The sequence below is a fragment of the Phascolarctos cinereus genome, unplaced genomic scaffold (genome assembly GCF_003287225.1).
Source record: "Phascolarctos cinereus isolate Bilbo 61053 unplaced genomic scaffold, phaCin_HiC Scaffold_2;HRSCAF=192, whole genome shotgun sequence".
In the NCBI taxonomy this organism is placed as follows: Eukaryota; Metazoa; Chordata; class Mammalia; order Diprotodontia; family Phascolarctidae; genus Phascolarctos; species Phascolarctos cinereus.
Genome location: NW_027555625.1, coordinates 228198357 through 228215641, shown reverse-complemented (window position 1 = coordinate 228215641; position 17285 = coordinate 228198357). Strand labels below are relative to the sequence as shown.

The following is a 17285-nucleotide window of genomic DNA, read 5'->3' as shown; positions in this document are numbered from 1 at the left end:
GCGCAGTGCATAGAGCACCAGCCCTGAAGTCAGGAGGACCTGAGTTCAAGTCGGGCCTCAGACCGAAAACTTGACACTTACTATCTATGTGACCCTGGGGCAAGTCACTTAACCCCAATTGCCTAAAAAAAAAGAAAAAATAAATAGAGAAAGTGGACTCAAAGTATGGAGGACCTCGTCTAGAATCAGTTCTGCCGTATGCTATCTATGCAATCTTGGGCAGGTTGTTTCTTTCTGAGTAGCCTTTCCTTCTTTGAAAAATGAGCAGGTTTGGTGAAAGGGTCTTGATGGCCTCCTTCCAGCTCCTACATTCTATGACCCAGGTTCTGCTACCTAGTACTTTTATCAGAGACATTGGGCAAGTCATTTTTCCTTTCTGGTCTTAGCTTTTTCAACTAATTCCTTGTGTGATCCTTGACAAATCACCCCCCTGCTTGTGTCTTGGGTTCTTCATCTATAAAATGAGAGAGATGAGCTAGATAACCTCCAAGGAAAGCGTTAAAATATTTTGATAACTAAATTTCGGTATAACTGGCTTCATTATAATTGTTTGTATTTTATTTTATTCATTGAAAAAATATTCTGGGAAGGGGCCCATAGGCTTCTCTAGATGGCCCTAGGAGTCCATGACACACACAAAAAGATTATGAATGCCTGTTCTAAGGTCCCTTTCGGCTCTAACCTCTATGAGGATATGATTCTAAGTCTGAGGAAGAAGAAAAACTGCCAAGCCTGTGATCAGGAATCTGTTTCTCCCGTCTTCATTCCATTCGCTACCCGTAATAATCTCCCTTTCCTCCGTATAAATCCTTTGCTCCCTGGCAGATCACATCTCCCATCTCAGGAATCAGCGGGGACATCCGGGCCAAGAAAATTGCTAGCATTGCTGACGTATGTGAATCCATGAAGGAGCAGCTTTTGGTGCTGGTGGAATGGGCCAAATACATCCCTGCCTTCTGTGAGCTGCCCCTGGATGATCAGGTGAGGGGCCTCAGAATGGTTCCTGCTGCTGTGTGTGTTTGGGCATCCCAGAAAGTAGCATAGGGTTCATCAGAACATCTTTGGGGTGGGGGAGTTATCACTGCTATTTGAGGTGCTGCAGATATACTCTGTGGATACATGGTGACTCCCTTGAATTTACCTCCTAGAAATGGCATGGGGCCTGTTTCTGGTAATGGTGATAAGGCAGCAGAATAATGATGGGAAAAGCATTAGATCTGGTGTCAGAGTACCCAGGTATGAATCTCAGCTCTGTCCCTTAGTACCTGTGTGACCTTGGCCAAGTAATTTTTCCTTTTTGGGCCTCAGTTTCCTCCTCAATAAAATAAGAAGTTGGATTAAATGATTTAAGGTCTCTTCCAGCTCTAATCCTATGATATGACTGAGGCCACACAATGACTAAGTGGAAGAGCCCTCGGGAGTCCCAGAATCACAGGTGCTCAGACCATAAAACAATGTCAGAGTTAACAGGGACCCTGGAACATCAAGAGTCAGAGCTAGAAGTAGGGGTGTGCTGGAGCTGGCTCTGGGCAGGAGCTGATTTTAAACTTTCAGTGTGAGCATTTACACCTTAGAAATCAGCAAAAGCTACCAATTAGGGTTTGATTTATTATTTTGTTGATTATCTAGACTTTGAGAAAGTCAGAGAGAAAATGCTGACAATGCAGATTATATTTAAAGTGTGCATTGCATACATTGAGTCAGTTGCTTGTTACCAGCAAGAAGAAATCTTAGAGGCCCATCTAGTCTCAACCTCTTCATTTTATATAAGAGAAACCAAGGTCGATTGAGGCCTTGCCAAAGGTCATACATCAAATTAATCACACACAGATCTGGGACAAGAACCCAGGTCTTCTGACCACTTCCCAGCCCATTCCAACTCCCTGCTCTGCTTATGCTACCTCTCAACTGTGCAGGGCCTGGGTGACCCCTTTCCACTTGGACCTCTGAACCTCTTTCCCTCTCCCCCTGCTTGAATTTAAAAGGCACTGGAAAACTCATTGTAACACCCAAAGTGTCACTAGATAATAAAGCTTAACTTCTTCTCCCTTCCTAGTGTTACTGGCATTATCCCACTATGACATCCTAAAGGAATGAAAAATGATAGAATTTCAGTGACAGATTGATTTGGGGGACAAGAAAGGCCTCCCAGGAATACCTCAAATAATGCCTGCATGTGAGGCTAGGCCACTCTAGAGCTACACCAGGTGAAGAGGTAACTTATCCTGCCTTCCATATATCAAACGGTTCCAGGGAAAAGTGGAAAGTTTGTGGTCAGAGCGCTGAAATTTGAATCTCTATTCTTCTATTTACTATCTGTGTGGCATAAGGAAGTCTCTTCTTCTATAGGGATCTCACTTTTTTCCCATCTTTAGAATGTGAGGGGTAGAAAGAGCTCTAAAGTCCTCTCCACCTGTAAAGTCCAGGACTCTCATTCTTCAAAGAGTGGACTGAGCTGGGACTCTGGCAGGGCACCAGCTCTTTGCCCTCCTACCCAGAGAGGGGCTCATTCTTCTCCAACTGCTTGAGCTGTTCCTCCCTCCACCCCCATGCCAGGCCCAGGTCCATGCATTAATGTTTAATCACTGCTGTTCCTGCCCAGGGGTCCCAGTGGGTTTAGAGACACTACTAAGCCAACCAATTGTTAACCTCCTTTTCTCACCTAAACCTTGGAAGTACTCCCGGGCAGGGGCTCAGAACATTCTGCAGGGGCAGTGATGGGTGGCAGATAGCAAGGGGAATAATTAACTCCCAGTTCCCAGCAATGGCTGGTGTGGTGGCCACCACAAGGAGCCAAGATGGCCTTGGGAAACAGAGCTAAACTGGGCTGCCCTTGGTACATGGGAAACATTTCTAGGAGAATGTTGCTGGTTGGGTTGTGTGGAATACCTCCTTCTTCACATCACATGGATAAAAGGTGGGGTGCCCTGGAGACCCACCACAAGTCTACTTCCACAGCTGGGTTTGATTTTGGTCAAATCACTTTCCTCCTCTGAGCCTGGTTTTTCCATCTTTGAAGTGACCGTTGGACGACATAATCTCTGAGGCCATTCCATCAGGACCTAAGGTTCGGTGTTCTAAGTCTCAAGGCCGTATCCGACTCAGAATGTCTATGACTCTGCTCAGACAAAGTGCACTGGAGCTGCTCTTGTCTCTTGGCCTCGGGGTAGAAGATTCAGGTTCAAGTCTAGGCTTTGCCGCTAATTTGCTGCTCTATCACAGCTGGGCAGATGATCCCTCTGAGCCTCAGTTTCTTCATCCATGAAATGGCTACTTTAACCCCTGCCCTGCTGAATCCCACAGGGATGCAGGGATGATTCAGTGCAGTAATGAATAGAAAAGCACTTTATCAATGGTAAAAATCCTATTTGCAGGGAAGGCGTGGTCATTGTTCTCATAGCAGAGCTGATGAGGCCACTGCTCCAAGGGCAGAGAGCAGCCGTGAGACTTTCTAAAGCTCATAGGACTAGCTAGCAGAAGCTCTGGGATAAGAAGCTTCTAAATTCCAGTCACCTGATGTGGAAGGGACGTGGCCTCATCTAGACTGGCAACCTCCTGGGGCCACAGGCCACACGCTTCCCTGTACCGGACTCTCGAAGTAAAGTAGACAGAGAAGGGATGAAAGCTAATTTTCAGCCAAGGAATTTACTACTTTCCTCTTGGGTAGGAAAATGGAATGGCAGGCATAGGAAAATGGAATGGCAGGCATAGGAGGATTGTCTCCTAAGAAGCTATTAGTCACCTCCTTCCCTACCCCTAAGGAAAGAGCCTGGCTGTTGGGACAACTTGTTAGCTTTTGCTCTGACCAACAAAAGTGATTTTAGTCTTCTTAATACAGTCTTGCAGACAGGAGCACCATGGTTACCAACCGTCCAGCATTTTTATCAGCTAGCTTGCCCAGTGATGTACAGCTGTTCTTATATTTGTAAGCATAACAGGAACAACAATAATAGCTAGTACTTTATACTACCCTAGTTGTCTGGGTAACACCTGTCAAAGAATACACCAGCCATCCAGGTTGCCTGGTCTCTCTGGGGCTCAGTTTCCTCATCTGTAAAATCAGAGGGATTATGCTAAATGACTTCTAAGGTCCTTTCTAGCCCTAAATCCATTATTCTATGACCTTCTCCCTTGAGCTCCCCTAGGATGCTGACCCTTCTGTCTTGACTTTCAGGTGGCCCTGCTTCGGGCTCATGCTGGGGAACACCTGCTGCTGGGGGCCACCAAACGGTCCATGGTATTCAAGGATGTGTTACTGTTAGGTGAGTGCTCTGGCTTTTAATTCTGCCTGACCAATTGACCTGGAAAGGAACGTCTATAAGGAAATTCCATGGGAATAGGGCCATGGGAAGAAGGGCATGATGAGTGTTTCCTGCCTTGGGTGGGGAGAGTCATTGAGGAATGAAAAGAGAAAAGAAAGAAAAAAGGAAAGAAAGAGAATCTTGAATCTTTTAGAGTCTTTTCTACCTCCAAAGTACAAAACCCATAACTTGGGGTCTGTTGAAAAGACCTTTCTTTAGATGTGACCTTTTAGAACATTGTGTAATAGAGCCCTGGACTCAGTGTCTACTTCAGTTTCCCATTCGTAAAATGGAAATAAGTGAGATTGTTTAGTGGAGTGAAAAGGACACTGGATTTGGAGTCAGAAGGTCTGTTTTCAAATCCTGACTTTGCCAATTATTCTTTTGGCCTTTCTGGTTCCTACCTGGTTCCACATCTGCAAAATAAGCAGGCTGAACAAAATTATTGATTTCTAAGGTCCTTTCTGGCTCTAAATGGATAGATGACCTCATGGCTCCTGCCCTGCTGGCCTCATTGGCTATTGTGAGGATTGCAAAAGACTGTGTCTGCAAAAATGATTTTGCAACCAAAAAGCACTATATGAACACCAGCTATTGTTATTAGGATGGGAATGTTATTTTCAGTACCTGCCATATATATGCATGCATATATGTACATGTATGCACGTACATACACTCACATACACATATGTATATTCATGTACAATATGCATGCGTGTGCACAGATGCATGCATATATGGATGTAAATGTGCATGGTACACGTATGGATAGTAATGTATGTCTGGTTAAATACACAAATGTGTGTATAACCCAGAGATACATATACAAATGTTATTTGTGTACACGTGTTATATGTATGCATACACACTTGTGTGTAGAGGTGTGTCACGCATGTGTGTGTACACAAATCAGTCCTCAGAATGTTCTCTGAATTGACTGGACTCCTGTGGCCTGTCCCCTAACACACTCAGGCAATGACTACATCATCCCACGGCACTGCCCCGAATTGGTGGAAATGAGCCGTGTCTCAGTGCGCATCCTGGACGAGTTGGTGCAGCCCTTCCAAGAGCTTCAGATTGATGACAATGAATATGCCTGTCTGAAGGCCATCATATTCTTTGACCCAGGTACGTGAACTCAAGCAAGGCCCCCCAAACCCCTGGTTTAGTGGGAACCAGTCCCATCAGCCCTTACCTGATCGGAGGTAACTACAGGAGCTGTCCTTCCCAGATATTCAGTCCCTGAGCCTGTCGTCCTAGGAAGGACCCAGGGAAGTCAGGTCTCCCAAAGGCCTGATGGTGGCAGGGTTTGTCACCCTTGATGAGCCACAAAACAACCGTATGATTCATGGGTTCATCGTTGGGATCATGCCTACAGAGTTGGAAGAAACCTCAAGACATCCAGTCTAACTATCCCTATTTTACAGCTGAGGAAACGAGACCTAGGGAGATTAGGTGATTTGCCCAAGGTCATATGTATCGGTGGAATTTGAATCCAGGTCCTCAAAGATCACTGACATTTATCGAGTGCCCTCAGGTTTGTGCAGCACTTTGGGCACCAGTACTTTCCATTTGCATGCCTTCCCTCAATTCTTTCCAGTTTATCCTTGCTTGTGCATAATTGTTTTCATGTCGGCTCCCTCATTAAGACCGTGAGTGTCTTGAAGGCAGGGACTGTCTTTTACCTTTCTTTGCATCCTTCTCTCCTAGCCCAGTGCCTAGTGCATAGTCAGCCATTTAACAAATGTGTCTTGACTGATTGGCTGATCACCTCCTCTCCTCTTGTTTCTGCATAGCACCAAGGGTAGGGCTGGGCACATAGTAGGTGCACGGACTGAGGACTGCTTTTCTGGTGCTCTGGTCAGAGCCAGAACCTTGGGCTGGATGAACCACAGGGCTGAGATTGCCTGGTGTAGTGAAGAGAGTAGTGTACTCCTGACCTAGGTTCTGGTCCAGGCTTCACTTTTGACTCAGTGCATAACATTGGACAGATCCCTTTTTCTTTCTGTGTCTCTGTCATCTCATCTATAAAATGGAGGAAGCACAATGGGAAAAGTGTTGGATTTGAAGCCAGGGAACCTGGGTTTGAATCCTGCCTCTGACATTAAGTGCCTGTGTGACCTTAGGCAAGTCATTTAACAGCTCTGGGCCTCATTTTCCTCTTCTGAAAAACAAGAGGTTAGGATTAGATTGTTTCTAAGATTCCTTTCAACTCCAAATCAAGGGCTTAAATCCAGGATCTAGGATCCAATGGAACGACTTACCTACCTTGCCTACCAAGAAGCTCAACCAGGTAATTTCTTGAGGTGACTTCCAGTTCTAAGAGCTAAGATTCTGTTTCTTTAAAGATGGATGTCATGATTCTAATTCCATAACCCCAACATTAATTCGATTTGAAAAGCCCTATAACGGCTAGTCAAAAGACCTGCCACTCACTCACTGTATGGTCTTAAGGAAGTCATTTCCCTTCTCTGGGCCTCAGTTTCCTCCTTTGGAAAATGAGGGGATTGGACTAGAACAGCGCTTCTTAAACTATGGGTGGCAACCCTATATGGGGTCTCAAAAAATTTGGCAACAGGAAAAGGTTTCTGTATGTGCAACGCCCAAAAATTAATTCAAAATCAAATGTGTCATGGATCCAAGGTGTTTCTGACAGGGTTTGTCCCTGTTGCATCTCGACTTCGGTGCAACCTTGGTTCTGAACACAAAGCATGCATACTTTGCACTGTGCATGCCCTCTGGTCACGCAACCACAACGTTGCTGATGAGTGGAAAAAGTTTAAGAAGCCCTGGACTAGATGATTTACAAAACCCTTTCCAGATCAAACAATCTCTGACGTTTCTTGCCTAAAGGCTCCTTCCAACACCAAAGGCCTGTGACTCAAACCTTTCTTATACTTCCTTCCTCGCCCATTACAGATGCCAAAGGGCTGAGTGACCCTGGTAAAATCAAGCGGATGCGGTCACAGGTGCAGGTGAGCCTGGAGGACTACATCAATGACCGGCAGTACGACTCCCGGGGTCGCTTTGGGGAGCTGCTGCTGCTGCTGCCCACCCTGCAGAGCATCACCTGGCAGATGATCGAGCAGATACAGTTCATCAAACTCTTTGGTGTGACCAAGATCGACAACTTGCTGCAGGAGATGCTGCTGGGGGGTCTGTTCCAGTTGTCTCCTCCCCTGCCCCCACCCACACCCACCACCTGGGGGAGGGGAGGCTTAGTTCTCAAGGTCCCCACTCAAGTCACCAACACAAGGCATTGGCCCCAGCTGTCTCCACCCCAGAGTGGGACTGGAGGCCTCGTGGACTTAGAAGTTGGGACTTAGAAGTTAGAACACAGAATGTCAGAACTGGAAAGAACACAGAATATTAGAGCTGGAAGGGCCCTTAGAACATGGAATGTCAGAGCTGGAGGGGCCTTTAGAACATAGAATGTCAGAGCTGGGAGGGGCCTTAGAACACAGAATGTTAGAACTGGGAGGGGCCTCAGAACACAGAATGTCAGAGCTGGGACGGGCCTTAGAACACAAAATGTCAAAGCTAGAAAGAATACAGAATATCAGAGCTGGAAGAGGCCTCAGAACACAGATTGTTAGAGCTGGAAGGGGCCTCAGAACACAGAATGTCAGAGCTGGGAGGGCCTTTAGAAAACAAAATGTTGGAGCTGGGAGCATCCCTAGAACACAGTATGTCAGAGCTGGGAAGGATCTCAGAACTCAGAATGTCAGAGCTGAGAGGGGCCTTAGAACACAAAATGTCAAAGCTAGAAAGAATACAGAATATCAGAGCTGGAAGAGGCCTCAGAACACAGATTGTTAGAGCTGGAAGGGGCCTCAGAACACAGAATGTCAGAGCTGGGAGGGCCTTTAGAAAACAAAATGTTGGAGCTGGGAGCATCCCTAGAACACAGTATGTCAGAGCTGGGAAGGATCTCAGAACTCAGAATGTCAGAGCTGAGAGGGGCCTTAGAACACAAAATGTCAGAGTTGGGAGGGGCCTCAGAACACAGAATATTATCTCTAAAAGGGACCTTAGGGATTATCTGGTTCAAGCCCCTCATTTAACAGAGGGAAACAAGAATGAAAGTACTATTCAAGCTTATTTAGCTGGACTAGAAACAGTGTCTCGTTTTGTTCCCAGAATCCTAGACAAGTAGGGCAGATATTAATCTCCTGTGACCTAGTGTTCCTAATTTTCCTGTCTCCTCTCAGGATCCTCCAGTGAAGCACCCCACACTCACCACCCCTTGCACCCACACTTGGTGCCAGAGAACATGGGCACCAATGTGATAGTCGCCAATACCATGCCTGCCCAGATCAGCAATGGACAGATGTGTGAGTGGCCCCGTCCCGGGTGGCGGACAGGTGGGCAGCCCTGGCTTTTCTGGGGAGAGGGAGAGGTGGGGGAGGGAAGTCTCAAGGAGCTAAGGGTGGGTCGTGGGGTTAGAAGCAGGGCCTTGCTCTGTTCTCTGGGGTGGGAAAGAAGAAAAACAAGGTGGTCTGCTCACATGGGATCAGTTTCCTGAAGCCAAGACTAGAATGAGATAGAATGAGCCTCTGACCTCTCAGAGGAGGGGGGGATGCATACCCTACCTGGGATGCCAGGCCACAAGATACTGACTTAGGTACTTGCTGCTTTTCCCCCAAAGGGCAGGCTCCTTCCAGACCGCTTGACGACATGCCTTGGTTTGGGGTGGGAAAGTCTGGCTTCCTTGCTCAGGCTGGAAGAAGAGACAATGATGTTGGGAATAAGGAGGGGATATCCTAGAATGCAGGGAAAATATTCCAGTCAGGAACTTATCATCTTTCTGTTCCAACCCATTTAGCCATGAGCTGGAAAAATCCTTAGACCACAGAAATAAAATGTTAGAACTAGAAAGAACCAGAGATTATCTAGTCCATTGCCCTCATCATACAGTGATGGAAGCTAAGACCCAGGATTAAGGGGGTGGGGTGTGGGGTAATGACTTGGTTCAAGGTCCCACCGTAAGTTAGTGCCAGAACCAGGACTAGAATCTGGGCCTCTTGACCCCCAAGTCCAGGTATTTTTTCCATTACAACTCACTGCCTCCTATTCCCAGAGGCTTTCTTTTATCTCTCAGGGACCCAGAAGTGCTCTCACTCTGACTGGGTGGGTGGTATTTGCCTCCTTGTTCTTCCAGCCACTCCTGAGACCCCGCAACCGTCTCCACCAGCCAGTTCAGGGCCTGAGCCCTACAAGCTACTGCCAGGGGCCATCGCCACAGTGGTCAAGCCTCCATCAGCCATCCCTCAGCCCACCATCACCAAGCAGGAGGTCATCTAACATGGGGCTGAGGGGTCGGGGGAGGCCAGCCAGACACTACCCCTCCCCAGCCTGGCTTTGTCCTTCCCTGGCCTCCAAGAGGGACCAGGCCCCTGAGAACTCCCGGCGCTCTTGGTGAAGTAGGACAAGAAGACCCGCCCTGGGATCCTAAAGGCACAATGGAAGGCCCGGGCTTAGGCTGAGGGCTCCAGCTGCCCACTTCCATGCCTTAATGCAATCCTTCTCCTATTTGGGGGACGTTGAGGGAGGTTGGGAACAGTCACCGATGGATGAGATTAGTTGTTTCTCAACGCTTTCTCCCCATCCAACCAGTGTCCTCATCTCCTGACTCTGCCCCAAAACAGCTGCCACCTTTTCTTCTTGGGATCTTTCTAGAACCACCAGTTAGGACACCCCTCCTGTCTTCTTTTGGAGACTAAAAGCCCTGAGACTCAGAGTCCTTTGGGGAGAGGATGGGCCAGGCCAGGACTCTCTCTCTCTCTCTTTCTCTCTACCTACTTCCACTGCCATCTCAGTCCCAATATCCCCAAGAACTTTCATTCAGAAGGAATCTTCCTCTCCAGGCCGGAGAAGACTTGGAGACTAAAACTGTGATAATTCAGTCATTTGACAAACTTTACGAAGCATCTATTAGACCAAGCTGTGTGCCAAACACTGTTTGGAACACAGATGAAGAAGATTCAACTCCCACACTTATGGAGCTGGGGGCTAGCTGGAAAGACAAGAAACACAGGCATAAAACAACTAGAGGACAATTTAAGGCAATCAGAATGTAGTAGGAATCCAGGAGAAGGATAAGACTCACTGTGGATCAGGGGACAGTCCAGCAGAGCTTCACAGACAACAGGATTTGAATTTGTGTAGACAAATAGGGAAGATATTCCAAATGGGGGTAGAGCTGGGAATCAGTCCTGTTTGTAATGAGACTAAGTGCATTCAGGTACAGTGAGTCATGGTCTTAGGTAAGGTGAGGCTGGTTGATGGAGAGCCTTGAAAGCCAGTACAGACTTGTGTTCCTGTTTTAGGTTCTTCAACCAGGGAGGGGCAAGGTTTACCCTCAACTCAAAAGAGTTCTTAGAGCCATAAAGTCAGTGGTTTCTCCCTGCCATTCTGTTATTACCCCTCATCATGGAGAGAAGACAAAAACTGTGGCTTCCCTCTCCAATTTTAACCTATCCTAGGGCTAAATTAGCCTCAAATCCAGACTGGAATCTATAATTCTTTCCTCCCAACTCATTCTCTCTTCAGGGAATGCCAGGATGGGAGGTCAGCAGGGTTGTCCTGCTTGCTGATTGGTCCTTAGAGGCCTCCTAGGGGCTTCCATTCTGTATAGATGGTGCTCGGGGTCGAGAGGGGAAATTTCCTTGCGGGTGCTGAAATAGTAGGGACATTTAGGAGATCAGTTCCCCAGGAAGAGGCTACTGACTAGTCAGAACTATAGAGAAGTAAGTCCAAAGCTAGAGATGATGGGTAGAAAGGAAACTTCTCAAACTGTTTCTCTCTTCTTTAGCAACAACCTTTCAAAGTATCTCAGAATGTCAGAGCTGAAAGAGATCTTGGGGATGCATCATCAAGTCCAACCCCCTCCTTTTAGAGAGGAGTAAAGGCCCAGAGAGGGCAAGTGACTTGTCCAAGATCACATAGTCAGTGGCAGAACCCCCATGCTTCAAAGACAACAAATCCTTCCAGCTATCATGACTGTAAACAGAGGTAGCCATAGCCAAACTCTGAACTCTACAGATTCCTCTGGCCCTCTCGGTGCTGCTTCCTCCTTCCAGGGGTGACCCTCAGGACTCTTAAAGAACCATGTGTTCTGCCGCTTTCTGCCTACTAGAGAATGGACTCCAAGGTGCTTTCTATAGAGAGGCAGTTTGAGAGTGCTAGGAAGTTCTGCCTGTACTGCCTAGATCTTCAACCAGTTGGTCCATAAATACCAACATTTAATCTTCGTGCCTTTGGATTTTCTATTTTTCAGAACCTCCTCTTAAATCCAGGGCATGGAAAGAGAGGAGGGAGAGTACCAATCACAAACTCCAGCAAACTTAATAATTTGCCGCACATGGAAAAGTGCCAGGTTGAGTAGAATCTCCTGGTAAAGAGCCATCCCTTGTCATCCCCAATCTTTACACTTCTTCCCTCTCCCCAAGCTTCCTGAGATCCACTAAGGCCACTGAGGAAGGGAAATGTCAAGGAAAAATGGGTTATTGCCTTGGTCTATACTCCCCTTGATGACTGTTCTCTCTAGGGCCAAATTTGGACAAATATTCCTAGACATGGCCTGGTATGTCTGGGCATTTGAACCTGTTTGGGGATGGAAGAGAATATACGTATGTATGTAGAAAGGGAGGATTCAATAACAACTGAAATCATCCTGGAAGTGGAGATAAGGTAGAATCCAAGCTGCTCCCATCCCCCTCAAATCCTGGTCACCGGGCTTTGTTGCAGTTGTGGGCCCAGGACAAGGGGACATTGCCTCTCCTGTGGCTGTCCTAGTCTCAGGATTTCCATGAGATGGAGGTGGCAAACTCCTTGACACTTCCCAAGCTGGGTTGCACACCAAAGTTTTTACCATCTCCACCCTCTTGGCATGGTCTCAATGGCCTCAGAAACCCTGAAGGCCTTCCGGGAGTCAAGGGAGGAAGAGGCAGTGACTGAAAGTTGGCAACATTGTAATGGCAAAGCCAATCATGTTCACTAAATTATTCTGTAATTTGCCTTGATCATCTCTAATTGTGTAATCCCAAATAATTCCAAATCCCAGGGTCATTGCAATGTTCCAGTCTTTAGGACATTTTCCTCCCCTCCCTCAAAAAACTTCTAGGGGAGATGAGAATGGGGGCATGAATAGTGCTGATGACTGAACAGACCTTCTGGACCCTTCCCACTGCCATCATTGCCATCCAGTAGGGAAAGAACCCTTCTTAGCCCTAGTTTGTATTTCAAAAAAAGTTTTTTTTAAAAAAAAAACACCTTCAAAATAAATACCAAGAATGTTTTCTAACTCTTCCCACATGGATGGCTTTCCCTCCTTTCTTATAAACTCACAGAGCATCAGAATTGGAAGATACCTTAGAATATCAGAGCTAGAAGGGACCCTAGAACAAAGAACATAGAATGTCAGAGCAGGAGGCACCTTAGAACATAGACTATTAGAGTTGGAAGGTACCTTACACATCTAATTCAATGTGTGATATTTTACAAATGAGGGAACTGTGGCTTGCTCAACGTCATACAACAAATTAGAAGCAAAGCTGAGATTAGAATCATGCAATCCTGTAGTCCGAAGATACTTCTTAGGTCACCCAGTCTAATCTCTCACCCAATTCAGGAACCCCCTCTTCAGAATCTTCATTAAGGACTCACCCAAATTCTGCTTAAACACTTCCAATGACAGGAAGCTCACTACCTAATGTAGTATTTTACTCCATCATTGGTCAACTATTATTGCGAGCTCTTCCTGAAAATGAGCTGGAATCTGCCTCCCTATAACTTCTACTCATTGATCCAAACTCTGGCCATCATGAGGAACAAGTTTTCTCTCTCTTCCCATTTATAACCTTTTAGTAATTCGATAGTGGTCTTATCCCCACCAAGCCTGCTCTTCTCCAAGCTAAACATCCTTCATGTGCCAGTGAAAGTAAATTTAAAATGTTTCTGGTGGGAAATGTGTATGTGTGGGTGTGCACACATGTGTTTGTGTGTTCATATATGTGTATCTGTGGTAGGGGAGTTCAGTAAAGGGGTGTTTAAGGAGGATTGGGAGTGTAGGTGGGGTTAACTGTTTCAACACTGTTCAAGGCTGACTCAGGCAGTACAGGGTTCTTGCCTCAGCTACTGCACACATCATCCCAATGCATGGGGGGAAAGGCAAGGGTAGCACGGATACATTTTGCAAAAGCACATCATGTTACTGAGAAAAACAAATGCAGGAAAATTTTTATCCTGGGGCCAGCTACACATCACCCATGTCCAGCAGAACAGTAACAAGGAACCATGTATTTATTCAGGGAGCAACTGAGTCAAGAAAGGCTGTGGAAATCCATTGAAGGAAAGGTGTTTATTGCCATCCCTCTTGGGAATGCCTTGTTAGGAAGGTAGAAGGAGGCTAGCCACAAGACTCAGAAAGTGACTTACCTGGGCCTCTAGAGATGGGAATCCTTCCGAAGACACCAGGGCATTGTCTCTGGGGAACCCGGCCTTTTCCACAAGGTAGGGAGCAACAGGGCCTAGAATCTTTAGCATACTGGGCCTCATTGCCTCATTACATCAGGAGATCAAGGCTACTGACTAATCAAAAGTACAGAGAAGTAAGTCCAAAGCTGTAGATCAAAGTTAGAAGGGAACTTCTCAAATTGGTTCCCCTCTTTAGCAACAACTTTTCAAAGGGTCTCAGAATGTCAGAGCTGAAAGAGATCTTGGGGATGCATCATCAAGTCCAACCCCCTCCTTTTAGAGAAAAGCAAAGACCCAGAAAGGACAAGTGACTTATCGAAGGTCACAGAGGCAGTCAGTGGCAGAACTGCCATGCTTCAAAGACAACAAATCCTTCCAGCAATCATGACTGTAAACAGAGGTAGCCACAGCCAAACTCTGAACTCTACAGATTCCTCTGGCCTTCTCAGTGCTGCTTCCTTCTCCCAGGGGTGACTCTTCAGGACTCTTTCTTAAAGAACGATGTGTTCTGCCGGTTTCTGCCTACTAGAGAATGGACTCCAAGATACTTTCTATAGAGAGGCAGTTTGAGAGTGCTAGGAAGATCTGCCTACCCTGCCTAGACCAGCTGGTCTATAAAGGGCACCATTTAATCTTCATGTCTTTGGATTTTCTATTTTCCAGAACCTCCTTTTAAAACCCAGGGCATGGAAAGAGAGGAGGGAGGGTACCAAACACAAACTCTTCCTCTTGGGCCTTTGGATGGAGGCATGCCAATCCTGCCCAGAGGAGAATGTTCCACTCTGCATAGGTTCCCTCTGCTCTGGGGAGCTTATCTCCTTCTGTCTTTGATGTTCCTCTTCCCTGAGGCAAGAATCCCATCCCAAGAAGAAGAGCAGAGTTGTGTGACCCTGGGCAAGTCACTTAACCCCATTGCCTAACCAAAAAAAAAAAAAGAGGAGGAGCAGGTGGTACACAGGAAATGGATGGTGTGCTGTCCTAGAAGCCTAGAGAGTTGAATTCTGGTCCCTATTCTGCCTCTGGTGATCTGAGCACCTTGGGCAAATCCCTAAACCTCTAAGCTTCAGGTACCTTGCCTTCCCATTAGCATAGTGTGCCTCACCCCACGTCCTCTGGACAGCTCCTAGCCCTTTTTCTTTTTTTGCCCTGTGACTCTTACCTGGGAAATGCCCCACCTTAGTACTACCAGGAAATACTTCTAATAATGTATAACTAGGCCTAGAGTCAGCTCAGTGTGATGTATCACGGAGTTGACTGCATGGGGGAGGCTATTTGGGGCTGAAATAGGCTTAATAAATCCACGCAGAAGACTATAAAACCTTGGGAGCCATAAATTCCTCTGCCTTCACCCCACCAATTACTCTGTCCCATCAGCCCTTCACCCAGTTAATCACAAATCACTCTAAGCCCAGTGATAGTTCTTCCAGGCTGGCTGTGTTTCTATCAACTCAGGGAGCTGACCTCTCCTCCGTCACCCATAGGGGATCACAAAGGGATCATCCTACTCCCTCATTTAACAGATGAGGAAACAGAGGTTCAGGGAGGATGGTGTACTTACCTAGGGTCATATAGGTAGTGTCAGAGGCAGGATTTGAACCCAGATCCTCTTATTTTGGAGTCAGTTCTCTTTCTTTTGGACCATGCTGCTCTGAACACACCACTCCAGAACTGAAGACCTACAGTGTCTTTTTCCTTCTTTTAGTTGCTTAGGCCTCGAACTCTGTTTTCAGGGTTGGAACCAGCTTGGTGTCACAGAAAGGAACATTGAAGTGGGTATCAGAGGATATTAGGGAGGGGCTCTGTAAATGTTTAAGTCTTGTAGTGAGCTGGCATTTATCTTATGTTGGCTACTAGGGGATACAAAGAGGTAGAATTATATGATAAAAATGGTCATGGTAGAAAGGGCCCTGGTTTGGAGCTCAGAGGGGCTGAGTGGTGATTCTGCTACTTCCTATCTCTGTTATCCGGAGTTAGTTTCTTCCCTATCCTGTGCTTTAGTTTCTATATCTGTAAAATAAGGAACTTGAGCTATCTTATCTCCAAGGTCTCATCTAGCTCTAAATTTTCCAAGTATTATTTCCATTTTATAGGTCAGGATACCGAGACACTGAGGTTAAATTATTTGCCCAGGATCATAAAACTAACATGTCAGATTCTTGCCCTTAAGAATCTAAAATGAGAGCGTATTCACATAGGAGGGTAATCAGTAATACAAAGCAGTATGTGACATGGTGATCTGTTCTCTGACTTTTACAACCTCAATACTTTGTTGAATCAAGACACAATGTGTTAGGAGCTCCTGCAGGTAGGGTAGGGGATCCCCAGGCTGCCTAAGGAGGGACGAGGTCAGAAACAGAGCAGGTTAAAACTCCCATGCCAATCAGCTCACTAATGATCACTGCACTTCCTGCCTGGGCAATAGGGAGTCTCTAAAGAAAAAAAAAAAGATATATGCACTTACGTATGACACTGTCATGCTAAAATAATTATGATGAAGATTATGAATAATAAAAGTTCACATTCCTATGGAGCTTTCAAGTTCACAGAACACTACCCTCACAATGACCCTATTGTTAGATTATTCCCATTTTACAGAGGAAGACACAGCCTCAACAAGCTAATAAGTGTCAAAGTAGGGACTCAAGTCTTCTCACTCCAAGGCCAGGGCTCCCTGTGAGATACCATCATTCTTTCTACCATATTGGCCTGCTTCTCCAACTAAACTTTAAGTCTTTGAGGTCAAAGCCTATGTCATTCTCTCCTGTTCCCCAGGTCTAGTTCCACAGTAAGCTCTTAATCAGTACATGGGTCTGGAGTGAAAAGAGCCCTGCACTTGGAGTCAGGGGACCCAGGTTCAAATCTCAGCTCTATCGTTTGGCATTGGGCACATGATTTACTTAGTTTAGCTTAGATGAGCCTTAGTTTACTCATCTGTAATATGGGGGTGACAATACTTGTACTACCTATTTCAGAAGATCAGTGTAAGGAAAGTATTTTGTAAAGTGGAAAGTGCCAAAGAATTGTGAGCTGTTATTATTAGTGCCCCAGCAAATCTTTACTGAATGTCTGAATGAATAAGTAAATGAAATGACACCGCCTTTGTGTGTAGGCTCTGAGATTTCACCTGGCAGGATCAAGCCAAGGATATGGGAATGTGGTATTTTTAGATAAGTCCTTACCATAAAACTTAATCTGTTTCGTTTTTGAAAGATCCCCACCCCGCTTCCAGCCCCAGCGCTGAAATAGCCCCTTGGCCTTGGGAAGCACAGCCGGGCTTATCTTCCGGGGAAAAGAAAACTGTAAATGAGCTTTATGGCTCTTAGATGATGTCTGACAGAGGCAATGATTGGGGCCATAAACCACAGGCTTGCTCGACAGGGCACTGCCCTGCAGGAAGCCTGGAGACTGATGCTTCGGGGCTCGGAGATATGTGCTGCTGAGCAAGGAAAGCAGTTATCAGGTGCCCGGAGGCACAGCTTCATCAAGGTTAACTGTAAGACGCCTCAG

The 17285-nt window shown here is 46.2% G+C and overlaps 1 protein-coding gene across 2 annotated transcripts in view; it reads left to right on the top strand.

Moving 5' to 3' along the window:
* Positions 1 to 12617, top strand: part of HNF4A (hepatocyte nuclear factor 4 alpha) — a 34454-nt gene extending 21837 nt beyond the window's left edge. Inside the window, exons 5-10 of one of the 2 annotated variants that reach the window (XM_020984129.2) lie at positions 826 to 981; positions 4175 to 4262; positions 5274 to 5429; positions 7221 to 7457; positions 8513 to 8635; positions 9463 to 12617. In XM_020984129.2, the coding sequence (XP_020839788.1) occupies positions 826 to 981; positions 4175 to 4262; positions 5274 to 5429; positions 7221 to 7457; positions 8513 to 8635; positions 9463 to 9605 (903 nt within the window). In that variant the 3' untranslated portion in view covers positions 9606 to 12617. Of the gene's footprint in view, positions 1 to 825; positions 982 to 4174; positions 4263 to 5273; positions 5430 to 7220; positions 7458 to 8512; positions 8666 to 9462 lie in introns of both variants that reach the window. The other variant, XM_020984128.2, reaches the window with a different exon arrangement.
* The last annotated feature ends 4668 nt before the right edge of the window (positions 12618 to 17285 follow it).